We start from the raw sequence: 22502 nt of genomic DNA, 5'->3' as shown, positions 1-22502 counted from the left end.
CTTTGAGATGGTCCCTCAAGCTCAGCTGCCTGATAACACTAAGAAATACAGGCAGTGGGTGACCATCAATGGCCATAGAGTGGAGGCTCTTAGAGACACAGGAGCCAGTGTGGCAGCTGTCAAGTGTCACCTGGTGTCTCAAGAGCAGGTTGTCCCCAATGCCTTTTACCCAGTTGTTGCTGCTGACAACACAGAGAGCCACTGCAAGGTGGCTCAGGTTCCCTTTGAGTGGGGTGGGGTCTCTGGTACTCTTCAGATAGCTGTGAGGCCAGCCATGCCTGTAGATTGTCTGTTGGGCAATGATTTTGAGAGCTCCACTTGGGCTAAGGTGGAGAAGAAGGCTCATTTGGAGATGTTGGGTCTGCCTGAGTGGGCGTGTGTTACAAATTGGTCTATGGCAGCCAGTAAGGGTGTTGAAGAGGTCCTGGAGCCTTAAAGTGTGGCCCAGGGACCTGCCTTAAAGAGACGAGGTAGGGGGCGCGGGAAACCAGCCCCCATTGTTCCCACGGTCCAGGAGGAGGCAGACCTTGAGGAGGATGCCCTGGTACCTACAGGAGAACAGGTTGCTGAAATTTGTGGCGTGCCTGAGCTGACTCATTGGCAGCAAGAAGGAGGACCCTCGAGGGAGGAATTTTGTGCAGAACATAGGAAGTGCCCTTCTCTTGTGGGTCTGTGGCAGCAGGCCACAAACCAGGCAGCAGGTGATCAGTCTGGATCACATTGGATCTACTGGGAGAACGACCTCCTATATGCAGCTCCGACGGCGAAACGCTTCTCCGTGGATGCGAGGCGCTTTTCTTGATGCGGTGCAATGCGACAACTATGATGGCTGCGATGGCAACATGCTTCTTCCTCGATGTGATACTCTTCTCTTGATGCGATGCAATGCGTCAGCTACGATGGCTGCGATGGTGACATGCTTCTTCGGCGTTGCGAGACACTTCTTTGATGATGCGAGATGCTTCCGCTCGATGCGACAGCTGCAGCGGCGACACACTTTATGCAATGCAACGACAACAGCTATGACGGCGGCACGCTTCTCCTTCTCGAATCGCGCTTCCAGCTCCTTGCGACACGCAGTCCCTCAGAAGGCCCAACAACAGCAGCAGGCACTGCCAAAGAACTCTAGGGAGCTGGGGGGTGAAGTCTGTTGTTCCTGAGACTTCAGCAGGAGGCAAGCTCTTTTCCAAGCCCTTGGAGATCCTTCACAAGTTGAGCAAAAGTACACTCAAAGTTCCTTTCTCCTCTCTTTGGCAGTAGGCAACCCCTGCAGTTAAATCCCCCAGTTTCAGGGATGGTCTCTCCTCCGTTTCTTCTTGGTTCCTCTCCTCAGCAGAGTTTCTTCTTGTTTCCCAAAGTGATCTAAGTTCTTAGGATCAGGCTCCCAATACTTATACCCCAAAATCCTTTGTCCTCTGAGGGCAGAGGGGCCTTTGCCTAGTCCAAACCAGTTCTGGTCAGTCTTGGAGTACTTTGTTTACCTGACTCCTTCTTTCCATTCAGAGTGCAGGGCAGAGACATCAGACACACCACAGGAGGGGGAGCCAGCATTGTGGAGGGACGGCACCACCCTATTCAGGTCCCAGGTGCAAATCCTCCCACCCATCTACATGCAGATCTTCCTATTCAGCCATGTGCTGACTCACCCTCTCCCCTGGAATCCCCCATCCCCTGTCACTCACAGACCCAGACACACAATACACAACCAAGCAGAGGCAGACTTGGAAAGTTAAGCAAGAAAATACCTACTTTCTAAAAGTGGCATTTTCAAATACAGAATGTTAAAACCAACTTCACTAAAATATGTATTTTATCATTCTGAGTTCAGGCATACTAAATTCGAATTTCTACCATGTTCCCGGAGTCAGTTAGGATTATAAAATGTAATAATCAAACTGCCCATTCTGGCCTATGGAGAACAGGTAGCCTTGCAATAGTGACATGCATTGGCATAGCCAATAGGTCTCGTCTTTGGGACCTTATAAGTGTTTAGCCATGCAACAGTTGATGTTGTTGCACCAAAGATATTGTGCTGGATAACTAAACACTTAAGGTCCCAAAGGCTAGACCTATTGGCTATGCCTAAACCCTCTACTATAGCAGCTAGAGGTGTGGTGGGTGTTGACATGAGCCACTTGGCTGATAAGGCACTAAAATGTTGACTCTTTTGAGGGCTGTTTCTGTCTTCAGGTTTGCAGAACAGTAAGAGCTGAGGCGTGTAGGCCTACGGCTGACAACTGAGCCAAGTGCGTGAAGGAGACAGGATTGAATGAATAAAATGTGGAAATCCAAAAAGCAGAGGCATCAAACAGATAGAGGTACATAGAAAGATAATAAAGTAAAAAATCAAAGATGGAAGAAAAGAAATAGATTTCTAAATATAAATGGTGAAATGAGGAAGGGAAAAAAGGGAGGAAGGATACAAGTATGAATGGAAGGATAAAACGAAGAAATGTGAAGGGAAGAGTGGAAGGAAGTGTGAGACAAAAGAAGGGTGCAAAGAAGGAAGTGTGGAAAGAAGAATTAAAATAGAGACAGAAGGAAAGGTGGTTGGAGGAAAAGAGAAAAACAAAGAAGGGTGAAAGAAGGTTTGGAAAGATGAAAGGATGGATGAATGAAAAGAGGACTGGAAGACTGCTGGAACAAAAGGATGAATGGAAGGGTGGAAAGATGGAAGAGTGAATGGAAGGGAGTTGGGTGGCTGGATGAGTTGAGAATGGAAGAAAGAAAGGATGGGTGAATGGATGAACAGTGAAAGGATGACTCGGAGGATCGATAGAGGACAGGAAGGAGGGAAGGGTGAAAGGATGAATGAGTAAATAGATGGATAGTAGGTGAAAGGATAATAGAAGAGAAAGTGATTGATAGAAAAATATGTGGGTGGATGGAAAGGTGAAATAGTGGATAAATGGGTCGTGGATTGATGAAAAGGTATTGGCTTTGTCATTGTCTTTTACCCATGTTGTACAGCAGCACGGCTGCCGTGTAGCATGACTGAAAGAAAAGACAAGTGGTATAATGAGGGCAGTGCTGGCTGTGTAATAGCTTTTGTCAAAACACTACAAAGCAGCACTGAGCTATTTTTTAAATAATTTTCAGCCATGCAACATGGCTAATAATTAGGGGAAAGGTGCTAGGACGGCGGGCACAGTTTATCATGTTATTAGAGCAAAGGTTTGAAACCCGTGTACATGTATATTGGTTTTCCATATCGTGACTGTAAAATGTGTCTGCCTTGCTTTGCCTGCTAGAGACACATGCAATCAGTGGACAGAAGAGAATATGTATGTATATATGTATATGTATATATATATATGTATATGTATATGTATATTTATATTCACTGAAAAAACCATAGGTTTCACACATGTTATAGTTAGCTGGACATTTTACTGATAAAAAACCAATGAAATTCCCCCGTTATAGTTACTGTAGGCAACTATAACTCACGCGACCGCAATCCTCTGCTGATGCTAATACTGTATTTAGACACTTATTTGCCCATGTCTTCTTCCATTAAATTTTAGCTATACATATATTACAAATATTTTTTTTTCATAAAGACACATATGTGATCAGCAGAGGATTACGGTCGCGTGAGTTATAGTTGCCTACAGTAACTATAACGGGGGAATTTCATTGGTTTTTTATCAGTAAAATGTCCAGCTAACTATAACATGTGTGAAACCTATGGTTTTTTCAGTGAATTTGCAAGGTTTTTTAAATGCTAATTCCTAACTATAACGTGTGTGAAACCTATGGTTTTTTCAGTGAATTTGTACGGTTTTTTAAATGCTAAGTTACTTTACGCCATTCGTGGCGTGCGCGCCCACTTAACGCAGTTCGTTCCGTGCGCGCACGGTGCGCTTCGCGTACGGTAAGCGTACCGTAAGCGCACCGTAAGCTGGCTCAGATATATATATTGATTTAAAGGCTATTTTCTCAGAATCTACTGAACAGATTTACACCAAACCTACAAAAGGCACTTCCTTGACCTGGGGACTACCTCTCTGCCAAATTTCATTAAATTCTGTTCAGCCGTTCGGACTGTAGCCCTGTCTAAAGGTCCTATGGAAAAATGCATGGGAAAAACGCGTTTTGGGACCTCCCTTTTATCTCAGCCCCCGCTTGACGAATCCCCCCGAGACTTTCAGGGTAGGAGCGGAGCGTAGCGCCCCATCTATTTTGAAAAATTTGCGAGGATTCGTCGACCGGCGCCAAAGTTATTCAAAATAGAATGTTGCGGATTTCCTATGGAAACGTGGTCCTAACTATAACTACCTACTGGCGACCGCCAGTAGGTAATGTGTGTGTATATATATATATATGTATATATATATATATATATATATATATATATATATATATATATATATATATATATATATATATATATATATATATATATATCTCAAAAAAATGCCCTTTCAGGCATAGAGTGACGAATAAATTATGCAAAAAAGGAGCAGAGAACTCTGGGTTGTTCTCAAGTTTAGGTGGAAAGCAGCTCCTGTATAGAGCACTCTCAACACCAGCGACACTCTAGATCTGCTCACCTCAAATGTCTGTTTTTCTTTCAAAGTTTTATACCATAGGATTAGCACAGTGCCCTCCACGCCGAGATATAAAAGGACAAAGGGGCATATTTACAAGCAGGCAATAAAAAATTATCGCCGCTTTTGCAACCGAAAACGGCCGAAAAGCGACGATAATTTTATCGCTATATTAGCAAGGCCATGCTAACGTGTGAAACCTTGCTTTAGCGTGGGGATTCTTTACGCCCAGGTTTGCATCTCTAATGAGATGCAAAGTGGGCATTCCTGACCTAACATGACAGGAGAAATGTCGCTAAGCGACATTTCTCCTATCATCAAGCCCCACGCTATGAAGCATAGCGTCAGGAAAAGTAGCGATAACCCCTGTTATCGCTACTTTCCTTACGCCTGCTTCAGGATTGACTTAGCCATGATATCCTATGGAGGGTGGATATCATGGTGTAATGAAGAATCGATCCACTTGATGAGGTTAAAGTCAATGGTTTATTGACAATACAGCGAGATCGATTACACAGCACCAACACTTCTGCCGGTGCTTTCTCTCCCTCTGGAATGAGTGATCCATCATCCGATGCATCACTCCATTCCATGACATGGAGAGTATTCTAGATTATAGATCACAACACATCCCCTTCCCAATAAAACAAACAACAACACATATTAACAATAAAATTCTAATTCATAGAAGTACAACAAAACAACTACAGAAAATGACACCCTGCAAGCAAGCATAAATTAAAGCAAAGCAGGTAAAAATGAGCACTAGCGCAGCATGCAGTTATTAACTATAGCCACAATATGGCGGCTGCACAAACAATAAAAATAACACTAGTACAACACATAGTCTTTCAATTTGATGGGCACCCTCCTACACCTAGGAGAATAAGATTTAGATTCCCCTCTATCAAGGGCACTATTCCCATCCGAACTATCTACATCAGTCAAAGCAGGTCTGGGAACCCCCACATTCTGAAAACCACCCGAATATCTGACCAATCTAGACATACTCCACCAGCAATCTGTGTCAACCTTTACGACATTCTTCCTGATGGCCACAATGGTGAAAGGACCCAGAAAACCAGATCTACCTTTAAAGGTGTGTCTAGGATTCTTCACAAGCACTTGATCACCAACACACCACTTCTTGTATTTCACATTCATCCTAGAATCATAACTTGATTTATACCTCCCCTGGTAATCAGTAACTCTGGTACGTCTCGTGGTTGCAGATATACTACTGCCAACACTGGGAGGCAGCCAACTAGGATTCAACTTGGAAAGAGCTTTCCTCTCCCTCAAATCTTCAAAGGGAGATTTTAGTGTGATAGCATTCGGTGTAGTGCGGTGAGCCCACCAGGTGTCCCTCAAAACAGTACCAAAGGGTATCTTCAATTCCAGAGCAAGCTGAGCACAACCCTTAACCACCCTGTTCATTCTTTCAGCTAATCCATTGGCCTGAGGCGAATATAAAGCTGTCTTCTGATGAACAATGTTAAAATCCTTAAGAAAATTGCACATTTCATGAGAGACAAACTGTACCCCATTGTCAGTGACCAAGAACCTTGGAACTCCTTCCGAAACAAAGACATCTTTAAGAAAGTCTATCACTGTTTTTGTGCTAGCCACAGACACACACTTGGTGACCACCCACTTGGAGGTATAATCCACAAGCAAAAGAACAAACCTTTCAAAAGAAGGTAACAGTTCAAATGGGCCCACTATATCCAAACCCAACTTCGTCCACACCCTATCGGGAACCTCAACAGGGGACAAAAGAGCATTGTTAGGAGTGTGAGATTTATCATTTGAAGCACAAGACAAACAATCCTTAACCACACACTCAATCATACGATCCATACTAGGCCACCAGTACTTCTCCCTCACCCGGGCTTTTGTTAAACTCCTACCCAAATGACCTTCCTGAGCAAGGTTAACTATTTTGTCCCTAAAAACACTGGGAGGAATCACTCTATCACCTCTCATGAGATTATCATAACAAAAAGACAACTCCTCCCTCACAGCCCAAAAAGGTTTCATGTCAAGATCCAGAACCTTATAATCAGGCCACCCATGATTTATCCACTCTTAAAGGAGAACAAAATCCTTGTCACTACCTACACCCTCCAACCACTCTTCAGATGTAAAGGCAGATTCCGCAACCCAAAGTACACCTTCAACTACACTACAGTCTGAGGTTTGACCAACTGGTAATCGAGAAAGACAATCTGCAGATTTATTACTCAAGCCTGGAATGTACCGAACCACAAAATTAAATTCCTGAAGTCCCTCACTCCAACGCTTGAGTCTAGGTGTAATGTTCTCATTGTGGCGGCATGAGAAAACTTGAACCAAGGGACGATGATGCGTTCGGACCAAAAAGGGAATTCCCCAGAGGTAAAACTTAAAATGTTGTACTGCCCAGAAAACACTCAATGCTTCTCTCTCAATACAAGAGTAATTAACTTCCGCATCCTTAAGAGCCCTTGAAGCAAAAGCAATAGCTCTATCCTCACCATCCACTACCTGGGAGAGCACAGCTCCCAACCCTTTTAGACTGGCATCTGTCGTCAGAACAGTCGTACTATTCACATCAAAATGTCCTAAAGTGGGCATTTTACCTATCTCAGCCTTTATACAATCAGAGGCCTCCTGACACTCGTCAGACCAGGCAAACTGTGTCCCCTTTTTAAGCAGAGTCCTGATGGGTTCAGCTACACTTGCAAAACCTTGAACAAATTTAGAATAGAACTCGGCGAGTCCCAAAAATGATCTCACTTGGTCCTTATCTTGAGGAACGGGAGCCTTCACTACAGATTCAGCTAGCTCCAACTTGGGTTGTATGCCCTCTCCAGAGATCACATGTCCTAAGTACGTCACAGAATTCAACCCCACTCGACATTTTTGTTTTTTAACCGCGAGTACAGCATCCTTCAGCTTCTCTAATACTGTATAGAGAGTCGAGCAATGTTCCTTCTCATCCTTGCCATATATTAAAATATCATCTTGGAAAAACATAACATTAGGTATCTTCCCAAGTACCATCTTCATGACCCTTTGGAAGCAAGCCGCCGCCGATGCCAACCCAAAAGGCATTCGGAGAAAGCGATAAGCCCCCAAAGGTGTCACAAAAGATGTAAGATGCCTTGAGTCTTTGTGCAGCATAACTTGGTGGTAAGCCGAAGATAGATCCAACACACTGAAAATCTTAGCTCCTCTGAGAATACTAAGAGACTCAGATATGTTAGGCAAGGGTTGACGATCAACCCAAATCCACTCGTTCAGTCCCCTCAGGTCCACACACATCCTGACACTTGCTCCTCCATCCTTAGGGTCAAGAACAATGGGTGCAAGCCACTCTGAGGCCTCAATCTCTTCAATAATCCCCAAATCAAGCAATCTCTGCAACTCAGTCTTGAGTGGCTCAACCATCATGTTAGGCACCCTCCTCACTTTGTGTACACAAGGTATGGCTCTTTCTTTCAGGACGATGTGATGCTCAAACCCCTTAAGGCAACCCAAGGCATCAGAAAAGACCTTTGGAAACTTATCATAGCATTCATTACTCGCACCCAAGGAGTCCACCAACATGACCTGATCCTTGGGATCCTTGGCACAAGGGTTAAGCATAATGCCAAGATCACGCTGATGTCTCCATCCAAGCAAATTTTCCCCTCTTTCAGCCACATAAACTTTACCCATGGTGTGCCTGTCCTAGAATTTGAAAAGAGCTTGAACATAACCAAGGACATTGATCTTAGAACCACCATAACTAACAGGGTTGATATCTGGTGTCAACAAGGTCACATTGTCAAGACCCACACACTCATCCCACTGCTTATTAGCAATCATGGTAAAAGGCGAACCAGAATCAGCTAGGACAGAAAAATTATACCCATCAACCATGATTTTACATTCTGGCATAACTATTCTATCCGCATCTATTTCCCCACCATCAGCCTTAACTCTCAAAAGAATAGTGGGTACAACTTCAAACATTTTCTGTGGGTTCCGGTTATTGTCAAGGGCCTTGTACACTCTAGCGTAATGCCCCTTAATGCCACACTTGTTACACACTGCCTCCCTCGCAAAACAGTGCGGATAATTGGAGAAATGTGAAAAGCTGCCACACCTCATACACTTAGGTTTAGGACTAGTAGTTTTATCACCAGAATTACTACTCCCCTCAGCAGGATGGCTGTCACGTTCTCCCTTATTATGAACACTTTTAGAAGGAGAACGCACACGCGTGTCCTTTTCAACAGGTGTCTTGCTATTACTAGAAGGAGAAATCTTCGCTAGAGTACTGCAACCCTCAAGGTTTTCTTCCTCTTCTATAGCATGCACTTCACTAAGTTTTTGGCCTTTTTCTTCTTTGTTCTTCCTAATCTCTTTCACCCATTTGGAAGTGTTCTCCATTCCCTCCACAATAGCCACAACCTCAATCAAAGAAGGATTTTTTGACAGAAGCTTTTCTTGAACACGAACACTGTTGGTGCACCTTACCAATTGTTACAAATAAATGAAAGATACGTGGTCCAGTGATGTAGTTCAGGATCACAGCTTTATTCTTCAGATAGGATCCACATTAAGTCTCATGCTAGGCCTCATTCAATACCATGCAATGCCCCACCAGGAGCAGCCTCCCTGCTGCTCAGCCCTTCCACACCAACTGATCTCTGCTCCCACTCAAACCCTCTCAACATTCCGATGACATCACATAGACTGAGCAGCAAGGGAAGGACAGCAACAGAAAGGATGCATCAAATGCTTACTAGATCATAACACATCCCCCCTCATCAAATTTGTAAAAATACGAACATGCAAGAACAATGTACTCACATGCAATAAGACTAATTAAATAAAATGTGCGTTGATAGAGATGCACACAAACAAAAATCAATGAGCTTCAAGAATAACACAAAGCTTCAGAACATAACACTGAAAGGGGTAATCTTGCAACCCCTGACAGGCAAATCAGAAAGCTAGAAGATAAGAAGTTTCCACACGTGCGTACCTGTGACGCACAGACCAACACCTCACACGAGGTAACCACCAATTCAAGGGTAAAACCAGACAAGTAAGTCTGAGAAGCCTCAAAAGAAGAAGTCTTCTTATGTGCGCACCCATAACGCACAGTCCAACGTAACAACCAAACACAGGGTATCACCTAAACAGGTAAGTCAGAGAAGCTTCATAAGAAGGAGTCTTCTCTCGTGCGCACCCGTAACGCACAGACCAACACTTCACACGAGGTAACCAATACAAGGGTAAAACCAGACAGGTAAGTCTGAGAAGCCTCAAAATAAGGAGTCTTCTTGCGTGCGCACCCATAACGCACAGACCAACACCTCACACGAGGTAACCACCAATTCAAGGGTAAAACCAGACAGGTAAGTCTGAGAGACTACTTCAAAAGAAGAAGTCTTCTTATGTGCGCACCCGTAGCGCACAGTCCAATGTAACAACAGTCCAAACACCTCTCATGAGGCAAAACCTAATAAACAACATACACTAACAAAACCAGGGACACTACACTCTCTCTCTCCCTCTATTTATACAAAACAAGGACACTACACACTTCCCCCCCCTCTCATACTCAAATACATACAAATACCAAATCAGGTATATAGAGAAATGTGACTAAGGACAAACCCTCATAATCACAAGCTCGCAAGACTGGGGACACTAGACACCTTCCCTACAGCACCCATTTACGCACTACAGTGCAGTATACACTTGCAGGACTTGGGAGATAACAACACCCCCTCTTCTGCATAAACTGGAGGACTTAGGATACTACCTATGTAATCCTTTAACTGCACACACCTACAAGTCTAACACCTTATACTAGCGATAACATACATAAGATAGCATTCACTCATCACTTCGAATACTCTGAAAAGAACATAGTAAAGCTTCATAAGCCTGGGAAACAAAAACGGAAGTATAAGTATGGCATTAGACATTAAAGCAAAAACATAGACTTCACATTTGAGAGATTTACAAAACAGCCAAAATGACCGGTGAGCGACTTCTCACCCGAGGCTCACAGGTGCCTTGTATGATAGCGAAACAAAAGGGAATCTTCCATTTGACTCTGCCTCTCCCTTGGTAACCGTGGAACAGTCGCCGCTACATCCGAACCATTAACATCAGCCAAAGAAGGTCTAGAAACCCCCACATTCTGGCATCCTTGGTAACCGTGGAAAAGTTGCCGCTACTCCAATTGAGCCCTGAACAAGTTCCTCCAATATCGTGTTGCCAAAATAAAAATTGCCACCACAACTTAAAAATAAGTAGCTGTAAAAAAAAAATCAATTCTAAAGTGGTGGCACGTAGGCAACAGCGCGTCGGGTGGCTCTCGGCACGTTGTTGCATGCAGGCTACGGAACAGGAATCCACAGCGCACAGTTAAGAACGTCGAAGAGGATCCATGGCAACATCACCGCTCACTGAGAAGCAGGTAAACTGCGCGCGCTATTCACGACACGAGCATTATATTCAAACTTCAACACCACGGTTAACAGTCAGATGAATTAAAGTAACGCTTGAAATTAGGATCAAAATACCGTGTACATTCAACAATACACTCCTCAGTTCAGACACGCTCGGTTCTCTTGGTACACTGTTGGACAGCAAACAACAGATGAGCCGCTGTTCAAACCTTGCGTGTGACTCGAACACCGGGAGTTGCTCTGTGCCTCTCAACCAAGTTTACATCCGATCGTACAGCAGAGTTCCTCAACACTACACCACGATTGGAACAGCTTCCAGAGGTTTTGCCATCCTCTGCATCTCTACATTGGTATCACGCATAGGCAGGAGAGTTAGTCTTCCACAGCATACGTTAGAGAGTGTGTGGTATGTCACAGCAGGCCAATAAAGAAGGAACAAAACGTAGTAGTAGACAGGCAAATAGAAACTGGCACAAATTAGTCTTGGGCGACCGTTGACGGGGTCACTGGTGGGGCATAAAGGGTGCCAGGTTTCTTTAAATCCATATGATTCAGTTAGTCGAAATTCTTTTGATTTCTAAAAAGTCCAATCTCCAAGTAGCACGCAGGTTCTTCAAAATCGTCGCCAGTGTTACAAATAAAAGAAAGCTAGGTAGTCCAAAGATGTGGTTCAAGATCTCAGCTTTATTCTTCAAGCAGGATCCACAACAAGTTCATGCCAGGCCTTAATCAATGTCCAGCAATGCCCCACCAGGAGCAGCCTCCCTGCTGCTCAGCCCTTCCACACCAACTGATCTCTCCTCCCCCTCCAACACTCTCAACATTCCGATGACATCACATAGACTGAGCAGCAAGGCAAGGACAGCAACAGAGAGGATGCATCAAATTCTTACTAGATCATAACACATCCCCCCCTCATCAAATTTGTAATCGTTGAATCGTTTGGCTAAGTTTGTGAGTCCCTATCAGCAAGCTAACGCCACATTGCGTGAGATTATCTCTGGGTTTCCAACGATAATCTCACGTTAGGCAGTTAGCGTGAGGATTTTAATCGCTGAGGAGATAAGCGTTGCTAATAGCACGCTATCTCAGCCATAAAAATCCACGTTACCCGGCGATAATTATCCTCATGCTAAGAGCGCTGAGCGATAATTATCGCCGGGTGTTGCTGATATGCCACAATGTCTTTTGCCATTTCTACAGCAAAGCCTTTAAGCATAGAACTAGCACAGTGCTGTTCTTGCCGAGCTGTAAAATGACAAAAGCCATTTACCACTCCAGGCACAGTATTACAGCTTTGAATGGGTAAAATACCAACCAAGCCAACCCAAAATGAGCAAAAGCAACCCCTGACACAGTGTTTCACTCTAATTAGAGCTCTTCAGAGAGGTACAGCTTTGTCCAGACACCAGGGAGCACCCAGTATAAGTAAAAAAAATACCCTTTCAGGCACAGAGTGACGAATAAATTATGCAAAAAAGGAGCAGAGAACTCTGGGTAGCTCTCAAGTTTAGGTGGAAAGCAGCTCCTGCATAGAGCACTCTCAACACCAGCGACAATCTAGATCTGCTCACCTCAAATGTCTGTTTTTCTATCAAAGTTTTTAAGCATAGGATTAGCACAGTGCCATCCACGCCGAGATAGAAAAGGACAAAGTCTTTTGCCATTTCTACAGTGAATACTGTGCCTGGAGTGGTAAATGGCTTTTGTCATTTTACAGCTCGGCAAGAACAGCACTGTGCTAGTCCTATGCTTAAAGACTTTGCTGTAGAAATGGCAAAAGGCTTTGTCCTTTTCTATCTCGACGTGGATGGCACTGTGCTAATCCTATGCTTAAAAACTTTGATAGAAAAACAGACATTTGAGGTGAGCAGATCTAGAGTGTCGCTGGTGTTGAGAGTGCTCCATACAGGAGCTGCTTTCCACCTAAACTTGAGAACTACCCAGAGTTCTCTGCTCCTTTTTTGCATATATATATATTTATATATTTGCCATGTTTTGCAATATGAGCTACTCATAGAACCCGGGGGTCAGCTGATGAGTGGTAAAGTCCCTGCGCTGGCCTCTCCTTTCTGTTTGGAATTATAAGCACGGGCCTCATTTAATGGATGTCTGAGCTCTGCTTTTCTAAGCTCCATCCATAAATCATCATCTATTCCCTTTCTGGCCAACCCCCTCCACAAACAGTCACCCGTGAATGCGGATCATTTCACCTAGCAATTTAGTGTACTACTATTGATACGTTGAATACAAGCCATGTTTTCTAAGGCTCCTCAGCTGGGCTACAATCTGGAGTATCTTGTGCTTGACATACTGCAAACATACCTCTTAGCACTAATGAGCTCTGTGCTCGGGCCCAGCCTGGTGCAGCCAAAGATGTGTTTGTTGTGGCTCCATTCATTCCAACTAACATGTTATAGCACTTTTTTCATAGCGCTCGAATGCACCTTAGCGCTATTTCATCATAACTTTTAGCCATGCAACACAGCTAAAAGTTATGGGAAAAGTGCTATTACAGGCAGGGTTGCAAAGTTAAGAATAACAAGATAAGGAGGAGGGAGAGGGAGAAGGGAGGGGGGAGAAGGGGGGGTAGTGAGAGCAGACAGCAAGGGGGTGGAGGAAGCTTAATGAGCCATGACAGAAAGGCAGATGGCGGCTATGGGCGTGCACGCTCACGTGCACTCAAGCTTTAGGCCACCAAAAGCCTCTGGTGGCACTTTTAAAAGCCACTTACTAAATGTCTCGAAGAGACAGCAGGCGCTGTCTCAGGCGAGACCTAAAAAAACAAAATGGCTGTAATTCACTATTAGAACATGCCACACACACCAGGGCATGTCCTACCTTATCCTTACAATGCACCCTGCCCTTAGGCCTACCATAGGGGTGTCTGATATGAAGAAAAGGGAAGGTTTAGGGACTGGCAAGTAAGTGCACTTACCCAGTCAGCATGACAGTACCAGACTGCACGCTGGCTCTGCAATGGCAGACCTTAGACACACTTTTGCAGGCTGCTTCTGTGGGTGGCACAACCAGTGCTGCAAGCCCACCAGCAAAACCAAAGGAAATGATGGACGGAGTGTTGAACATTGCAAGCACTCACCCCCAGTCAACTGATCTGGGTTTATCCATCATCATTCTTTAGCCCACTCTGCCACCCCAGTTCAGACATGGCCATATGCAAATCAGTCTGACCCTGTGCCTCATGGGAACAGTCCAGCCCGAACTGCCAAGCCATGTCTTCCCTGGACCGGAAACAAGCTTCCTAGGACCGGTTTCTAGCATTTCAGCCGTCTTCAGCCAGGCTTGCTTGAATCCAGTGGCAAAGTGAGCAAGGGACTCACGTCTGAGCATACCCTGCCAACTTATGGCAAACAAAGCAAAACCAAAGGAAATGATGGACGGAGTGTTGAACATTGCAAGCACTCACCCCCAGTCAACTGATCTGGGTTTAATCCATCATCATTCTTTAGCCCACTCTGCCACCCCAGTTCAGACATGGCCATATGCAAATCAGTCTGATCCTGTGCCTCATGGGAACAGTCCAGCCCGAACTGCCAAGCCATGTCTTCCCTGGACCGGAAACAAGCCCACCAGCAGCATTTGGATTTACAAGCCCTGGGCACTCCTGGTGCACTGTACTAGGGTCTGACAGGTAAACCAAACCAACCAATCATGGAATCACAAATTTTCATACATTAATTTACAATAGGGAGCACTTGCACTGTGGCATTGGACAGCAGTGGCACAGTGCCATGAGCAACTAACACCAGCAAAAACACATGAGGCAACAGCGAAAAATGGAAGGGAGACCCACGCCAAGGTGCCAGGTCTAACACGGAAGAGTTCAGATACTCATTGTAGGACTTCTCAAACTTGCCAGGCAAGTGGGAAAAGTGGAAGGAAGCAAAAGGCTCCTCTCCAACCTTTCCTGGTAGTCAGTACCCCCTTTGAACGGGTGGGCATTGACATTGTGGGGCCACTGGACCCCAAGACAGACATGGGCAACAGGTTTATCCTGGTCTTGGTGGACCATGCCACCCGGTACCTGGAAGCCATCCCGCTAAGACAGTGACAGCCCCCGTGGTGGGACGTGCACTGATGGGGATTTTCTCCCGTGTGGGGTTCCCCAGAGAGGTGGTGTCAGGCAATGGTGCCAATTTCATATCCAGTCATATGAAGTCCCTGTGGAAGGAGTGTGGTGTTACCTACAAGTTCACCACTTGTTACCACCCCCAAGGTAATGGGCTGGTTGAAAGATTCAACGGACCCTTAAACGCATGATCATGGGTCTTGAAGAACCAATGAGGCATAAGTGGGACGTCCTCTTGCCATGCCTTCTGTTTGCTTACTGTGAGGTGCGACAAAAGTCCCTAGTGTTCAGTCCCTTTGAACGTTTGTATGGACACCCGGTAAGAGGACCTTTGAGTCTGGTCAAGGAAGGCTGGGAGCAATCTCCCAGGAAACCTCCCCAGGATGTATACAGTTACATGCTGGCCGTCAGGAACCAAACTCGGAGATTCAGAGAGCTCGCTCAGGCGAATCTGGAAGCCAGCCAGGAAGAGATAAGCGGTGGTACGATCAGAATGCCACTCTGAGCTTCAACCTGGACAGAAAGTTTGTGTCATGGCTCCTGTAGAGACTTGTGCGCTCCAGGACAGGTAGACCGGTCCATTTGAGGTGGTGGAGCACAAGAGAGATATCACCTACTTGGTGAATTTGCGGTCTCCAAGGGACCCTTTGCGGGTCCTACATGTTAACCTCCTGAAGCCCCACTTAGAAAGGTCCGAAGTGGGCATGCTCCTAGCAACGGATGATGGAATGGAGGAGGAGACAGAGCCTCTTCCTGACCTCCTGTCTGCCACAGAGCAAGATGGGTCAGTGGATGGCGTCAGCCTCTCTGCCACACTGACCACTGATCAGCAGCAAGATTGTCGCCAACTGTTGGGACAATTCTCTGATTTGTTTTCCTTGGTTCCTGGTGTCACTGAGTGGTGCGTCCATGATGTGGACACTGGGGACAGTCCTCCTGTCAAGCACAAGGCTTACAGAGTGACTGACAAGGTCAGGACTTGCATCAAGGCGAAAGTCTCCAAGATGTTTGCCTTAGGGGTTATTGAGTCCTCCAACAGTCCTTGGGCCAGCTCAGTGGGCTTGGTCCCAAAGGCTGCCTCGCCTGGTTCCACACCTGAACTCAGGTTCTGTGTGGACTACCGAGGGCTCAATTCAGTCACCAGGACTGACGTGCATCCCCAGAGCTGATGAGCTCATTGATCGGTTAGGGGCTGCACGGTACCTCAGCACGTTTGATTTGACGTCTGGGTACTGGCAGATCGCCGTAACTGATGGGACCATAGAGAGGTCAGCATTCTCCACACCAGATGGGCACTACCAATTCTGGGTTATGCCCTTTGGGATGAAGAATGCCCCTGCCACCTTTCAGAGGTTGGTCAACCAGGTGTTCGGTAGACTGGGAGATTTCAGCGCCGCCTACCTGGATGACATTGGAGTTTTCAGCGCCAGTTTGGAAGAAGATCTGCGTTACCTCTGGGAAGTGTTGATGGCACTGCGCAAGGCAGGCCTCACGATCAAGGCGAGTAAGTGCCAGATCGGGCAGGGTTCTGTGGTGTACTTGGCGCTCCAGGTAGGGAGCGGCCAGGTGGCGCCCCTGCAACCCAAGATTGATACCATCCTGGCATGGGAACCCCCAAAGACTCAGACACAGGTGAGAGCCTTTTTAAGACTCACGGGGTACTACAGGAGGTTTGTCAAGGGGTATGGCTACATTGTTGCACCCTTGACTGAGCTGACGTCCAGGAAGCAGCCCAAGGAAGTGAACTGGACTGACACTTGTCAGAAGGCGTTTGACGCCCCGAAGACTGCCATGTGCACAGCACCCGTGCTTCAGGTGACCAAACTCTCAAAAGAATTCACCATGGGTGCCCAGGGCTTGTAAATCAAATGCTGCTGGTGGGCTTACAGCACTGGTTGTGCCACCCACAGAAGCAGCTTGTAAAGTGTGTCTCAGGTCTGCCATTGCAGAGCCTGTGTGCAATCTGGTACTGTCAAGCTGACTGACCAAGTGCACCCATTTGCCAGTCCCTAAACCTTCCCTTATCTTCATATCAGACACCCCCATGGTAGGTCCAAGGGCATGGTGCATTGTAAGTATAAAATAGGACATGCCCTGGTGTGTGTGGCATGTCCTAATAGTGAATTACAGCCATTTTCGTTTTTCAGTATTACAAGGTTATCTGTTCCCCATAGGCCAGAATGGGCAGTTCGATTATTGCATTCTATAATCCTAACTGACTCAGGGAACATGGTAGACATTCGAGTTTAGTGTGCCTGAACTCAGAATGATAAAATACATCTTTTAGTAAAGCTGGTTTTAACATTCTGTGTTTGAAAATACCACTTTTAGAAAGTAGGTATTTTCTTGCTTAACTGTCCAAGCCTGCCTCTGCTATGTTGTGTATTTTGTGTCTGGTTCTGTGAGTGACAAGGGCTGGGGGATTCCAGGGGAGAGGATGAGTCAGCACAGGGCTAAATAGGAAGATCTGCATGTAAATGGGTGGGAGGAATTGCACCTGGGACCTGAATAGGGCTGTGCCTTCCCTCCACAATGCTGGCTCCACCTCCTGTGGTGTGTCTTATGTCTCTGCCCTGCACTCTGAAAGGAAAGAAGGAGTCAGGTAAACAAAGTACTGGTTTGGACTAGGCAAAGGCCTCTCTGCCTTCAGAGAACAAAGAGAAAAGTAGTATAAATATGTGGACCCAAACCCCAAGACTTTAGATCACTTCTGGAATAACAAGAAGAAACCTCTGCCAAGGAGAAGAACCAAAGGAAGCTGTAGAAGTGGACTGCCCCCCTGCCAGTGTGCTGTGTTGCTGGGTTGGCCTACAGTGGTGTCTTCAGTGCCAAGGAGAGGAGAAGTAACTTTGTGTGTACTTCATCATCTTGCAGAATAGTTCTCCAAGGGCTTGAACTTGTGCTTGCCTCCTGATGCAGTCTCAGGGACAACAGACTTCAACACCAGCTCCCCCCTGAATTTCCTTGCTGGGAATTCAATCTGCAGAAGCCTGCGTATCGTTGGGAGCTGGAAGCGCGACGCAACGAGAGGAAGGGTGTCGCCACCGCAGCTGTAGTCATCGCATCGCCAGAGAAGCGTGCCGCCGCCGCATCTCCCAGAGGTGTGCCTTCGTCGCAGCTGTCTGCTGTCGCATCACCGGAGAAGCGTATCAGAGCCGTGAGGGTTGCCGTCGCGTCACCGGAGAAGTGTGTCACAGGGCCTGTCGCGGCTCCAAAGTACAGAGTCACCTCAAGGCTGCCAGGGCGTGCTGCATCATCTCAATATCGTCACATCAAGGGCACCATCTTATCGTATCGCACCGGATTGTCGCATCGCATTGAGGTGCCATCTTGCCGCATCGCAAATGGGCTGCAGCACAAGAGTCTACGCATCACCTCCTCTCTGGTAAGGATCAAGACGCATCCCCTACTCTGCGCAAGCATTGAGGCGTGATGCATTATCTCCCCTGAAGCAAGAAACCGACGCATCTCCAACGCTGCGAGACTTTTGTTTATTTTGCGTTACGCATCTAGATACTTTTGTGAGAACTTTGTTGCATTTACCTACAACTTGAACTAAGCTAAAACTACCATCTTTACATCAATTTTAAGTACAGTATTGTGGATTTTTGTCATTTGTGGTCTTGTGTTAGGTCTATATGGTGTCTATCTGTAGTGTTTTCACTGTATTACTGTATGTGTCACAAATGCTTAGCACACTGCCTCTAAGATCAGTCTGTCTGCTCGTGCCAAGCTACCAAGGGGGTGAGCAGGGGTTATCCAGTAGTGTAATCCCCTTTCCCTGACTTAGAAGCAAGGGTCCCTATTTGGTCAAAGGTACCTACCTCTGCCAACTAGAGACCCCCAGTTCTAACACATGCCCTTTCACATTCACACATAGCTTTGTATGTTCACATATACCCCTTTACGTTCACGCATACCCTTTACAAATACTGTTTTATATTTACATATACCCTTTTACATTCACACATACCCTTCCACATTCAAACATACCATTTCCATACATATCCCTTCACATTCACACAGAGGTCTCAATATTCATGCATACCCCTTCGTACTCGTGCATAAAATTTAACATTCAAAATTACCCCTTCACATTCATTGCTAGTCCTTCCCATTCATGCACACCCATTCACAATCCCACATGGGCCTCCAGATATATTCTTATCTTCTGACAATCTTGCATGTCCTCCCACATTCATGCGTACACCTTCAGCTTCATGCGCACTTTCATTCACAAATTCCCCTTCACTTGAAGGCATATCCCTTCACTTTCGGACACACCCCTTGACATTCACACATACCCCTTCACATTGATGCACGATCCTTCACAATCACACAAAGCACATCACATTCAAACATACCCCAATACATTCATTCACTACCCATCACATTCACCCATATGTTCACAATGACATTTAAACCATCACATTATGAAGCCAAAACAGGTTGAAACTTTTCTAGGTTTTCTTGCATTTCCTCTGAGGTGGACCTGGCCTTAGAGTACAGGGTGGACTCTTCCTACTGGAGCGGAATCAAGACTGATTTACAAATGGCCAATCTTTGTCCCAAGTAGCATAGTGACAGAAACATGGGTCAGAAATTTGGCCCCAGTAATTACCAAATGCAGAGACAAATTAATATATTCCACCCATCACCATCTCTTTTCCTCAACGCTGTTCTTAGGTCGCTTCACCTTGTGTCTTTTAGCAAGAGCTACATACCTGGTGATCGCATGGCAGGATCCAGCGTGCCACAGAGCGGCGGAATGAGTCGTAGGGATCTTGAGGTGAAAGCCCTGCCCGCCTGTCCTTCAGAGGAGGGCATCATTTTATCTGAGCCCCTGGTCACCAATCAGAGGCAGGAGCTGTTGCCCCTGCATTAGCCTTTTAAATCCTGGCACAGCCTTAGTATTCCTGCTCCGAGGTCAGGAAGCCAGTGGCATGAAGGGAAAGGACATTGTCTTTCTGAGCACAGTTTACCTTATACAGTTTGATCTGTTTGTGCTTCTCTTGTCCCTCCAGCATCAAGTAGGAGACTACTTCATGCTTAGGCCCTAAGAGTAGGGGGAACATCTGATGTCATGAGTACCAAAGCTTAGATGATGTCACTTCTTGTACACCTGCAATTCTGGTGACTTGTTGTCCATGTTTGAGTCTGGAACATTCCAAGGGAGCGTTTCTCTCTAGGGGGTGGATTCAGAATGAGGCAGGTGGGATTTGGATTAGGGTCGTGAGAAACGTCAGTAAAGGTTCAAGGTTCTGAGGGAACGGCGTATTGACTCTTGCCTGCCATTACGTCATGAACATCTTCAGCCAATAAGATGCTATAAACTTAGTATGGTATGGGGCACTCACAGGTTTTTAACATGTTTTCTAAAGTCTGTTCATACTGTCCTATTTCTCTATTCCAGACATAGGACTGTGCGCTGACAAGTGTGGTCGAGGAGGATCTTGCCCTGTGGGTCAGACCTGCGTAAGCAACGGTTGTGGAAGACAGTGCAAAAAAAGCCCCGGTGAGTATTGACACATGATAGGAAATGGCCACCTTCAGAAGAGAAGGCTGGCCGCTAGTCTTGGGGTCCTCCCATGGTGGAACCCCTCCTCCCAAGGGTTGGCCTCAGTCCTGAGGGTACCACTCTGGGCTGTGATGCTGCCTTGAGCCTTTATCTGAAGCAATAAAGCTTCAATGCATCAGTGTCTTATAGTAAAATGAAGGCATGTGATGTGATGAGATATCAAGAGGTTCATCACTGGCCACACAGCGTTTGCTAAGATGATCAAATGTGATGTGTAAGTTGTTTATAGTGTGGATTAATATATAACTAAGGTATAGTCTTATTTGTATATTTATTTTATTTGTGTGTTTATAAAGCGCAATATTACTTTTTAAGGCCGGTGATGTTTGTTGGCAGTTCTAGAGCAAACCAGACCTCAGGTGCTGCTGAATTCAAATGCACAGGAAAATATAAATACATTAACACTGGACACCAGTCCTGGAAATATAGCAATGGAACAAGTTAGCATATTTAATTCACAATGATGTCACAAACAGGAACATCATAATATATATTATTAAATCCTAATAATATTCCCCACTTAGAACTAAGCCAGCCACTTTTAAATAAACAACAATTTACCATATTCCAAAAGAAACTTTATAAAGAACATCTTTGGTTTGCTTTACGATTTTATAAATTAGATTCTAGATATCCTTTGGTGGTATACCTCAGAAATAGCTGAAAGACACACTGGGGCATATTTACAAGGGCTTATCGCCGCAGGAATGTCACCTTTTGCGACGTTGTTTTGGCAATAAACCCTTCGCGTTATTTACAAAGTGGCGTTAAGCCACTTAACGTGTCTTAACACTGCCTTGTAAATAATGCCCTCTTTCATGCTACACTTAATGTGAAAGGGGCGGGCAATGGGTGTTGCGGTGGGGGTTTGGCGGCAACAATCTTTGATGTTGACGCTGCCCCCTATTTACAAAGGTGGCGTAAATAGGAGGCAGCGCCAAAACTAAGACAGAAAAAACCCGGTCTAAACATGGTGAAACGAGGAGAAATTGTTTATTTCCCCTCATTTTTGCTGTTTCTATCTGTGTTGCATTCTGCAGTACACATAGAAAGAGCAAGTCATCATCAATGATTGTTCATGTGCAGGAAGGTGTCCCTTCCTGCACATAATCAATCATTACAAAATGTCGATTTTGAACTTCTAAGTGGGCTGCGCAATGCAGCACACATAGGAGTTACTAATCGCCATTAGTGATAGTTTATGTGCAGGAAGGGACACTTTCCGGAATATAAGCAATCATTCTCTCAACGCAGGAACCCTTGCGCTATGATGTAAGGGCGTCTGCGTTGGCGCTAGGCAGCTGATTTTAGTGCCAGCTCTGGCAGAAATGCAGGGCTGCGCCGCAATATCATAAATACGGCACAGCCCTGCGTTTTCAGAATGGTGAAGTGCGGCGTGAGCAATTTCGGATTTACTCCGCGCTCTACCATCCGCTAGTAGTTATGCCCCACTGCCCTTAGATGTGTAGAACTTGATATGACACCTTAAAATTGTGTTTAGAGAGCCGACGAGGTATTCATTAGGAGATAAAAGGGTTAATGTTCAGTCAGATAAGAGATTCAGAAGCAGACCCCCCCCCCCCCCCCCGCTGGGCCTCTAGTGCACATCCAGGGGCTGCCCCCAGTGGGCTGGGGTGTAAAGCGCCCTGAGGCCAGCTTACACGTGTACAGCATCTCTACTTCCAAGCAGCCGCCCTGTCAGGGCACAGGTGACACTCCCCTGATTATTTTGACTCAAGTAGGGGGAAGGGGGTCCCCACTCTAAATATAGAGGGGGGTGTCTCTCCATACCCCCCCCCCCCCCGTCTTTTGCCTGCAGTATC

General features: G+C 45.8%; 1 protein-coding gene across 4 annotated transcripts in view; it reads left to right on the top strand.

The window, feature by feature from the left end:
• The window catches only part of LOC146808579 (uncharacterized), a 184000-nt gene that overhangs the window by 114492 nt on the left and 47006 nt on the right, over positions 1–22502 (top strand). For all 4 annotated transcript variants that reach the window (XR_014967577.1, XM_085620644.1, XM_085620645.1 and 1 more), the window contains exon 4: positions 20515–20616. Coding sequence is in view for 3 of the 4 variants with exons in the window: in XM_085620644.1 (XP_085476770.1) it covers positions 20515–20616 (102 nt within the window). In the remaining variant the exon portion in view is untranslated. The remainder of the gene's footprint in view (positions 1–20514; positions 20617–22502) is intronic.

This window comes from Triturus cristatus, chromosome 8 (genome assembly GCF_964204655.1).
Source record: "Triturus cristatus chromosome 8, aTriCri1.1, whole genome shotgun sequence".
NCBI lineage: Eukaryota > Metazoa > Chordata > Amphibia > Caudata > Salamandridae > Triturus > Triturus cristatus.
Note: the sequence above shows the minus strand (reverse complement) of the source record. Positions and strands in the feature narration are given on the sequence as shown.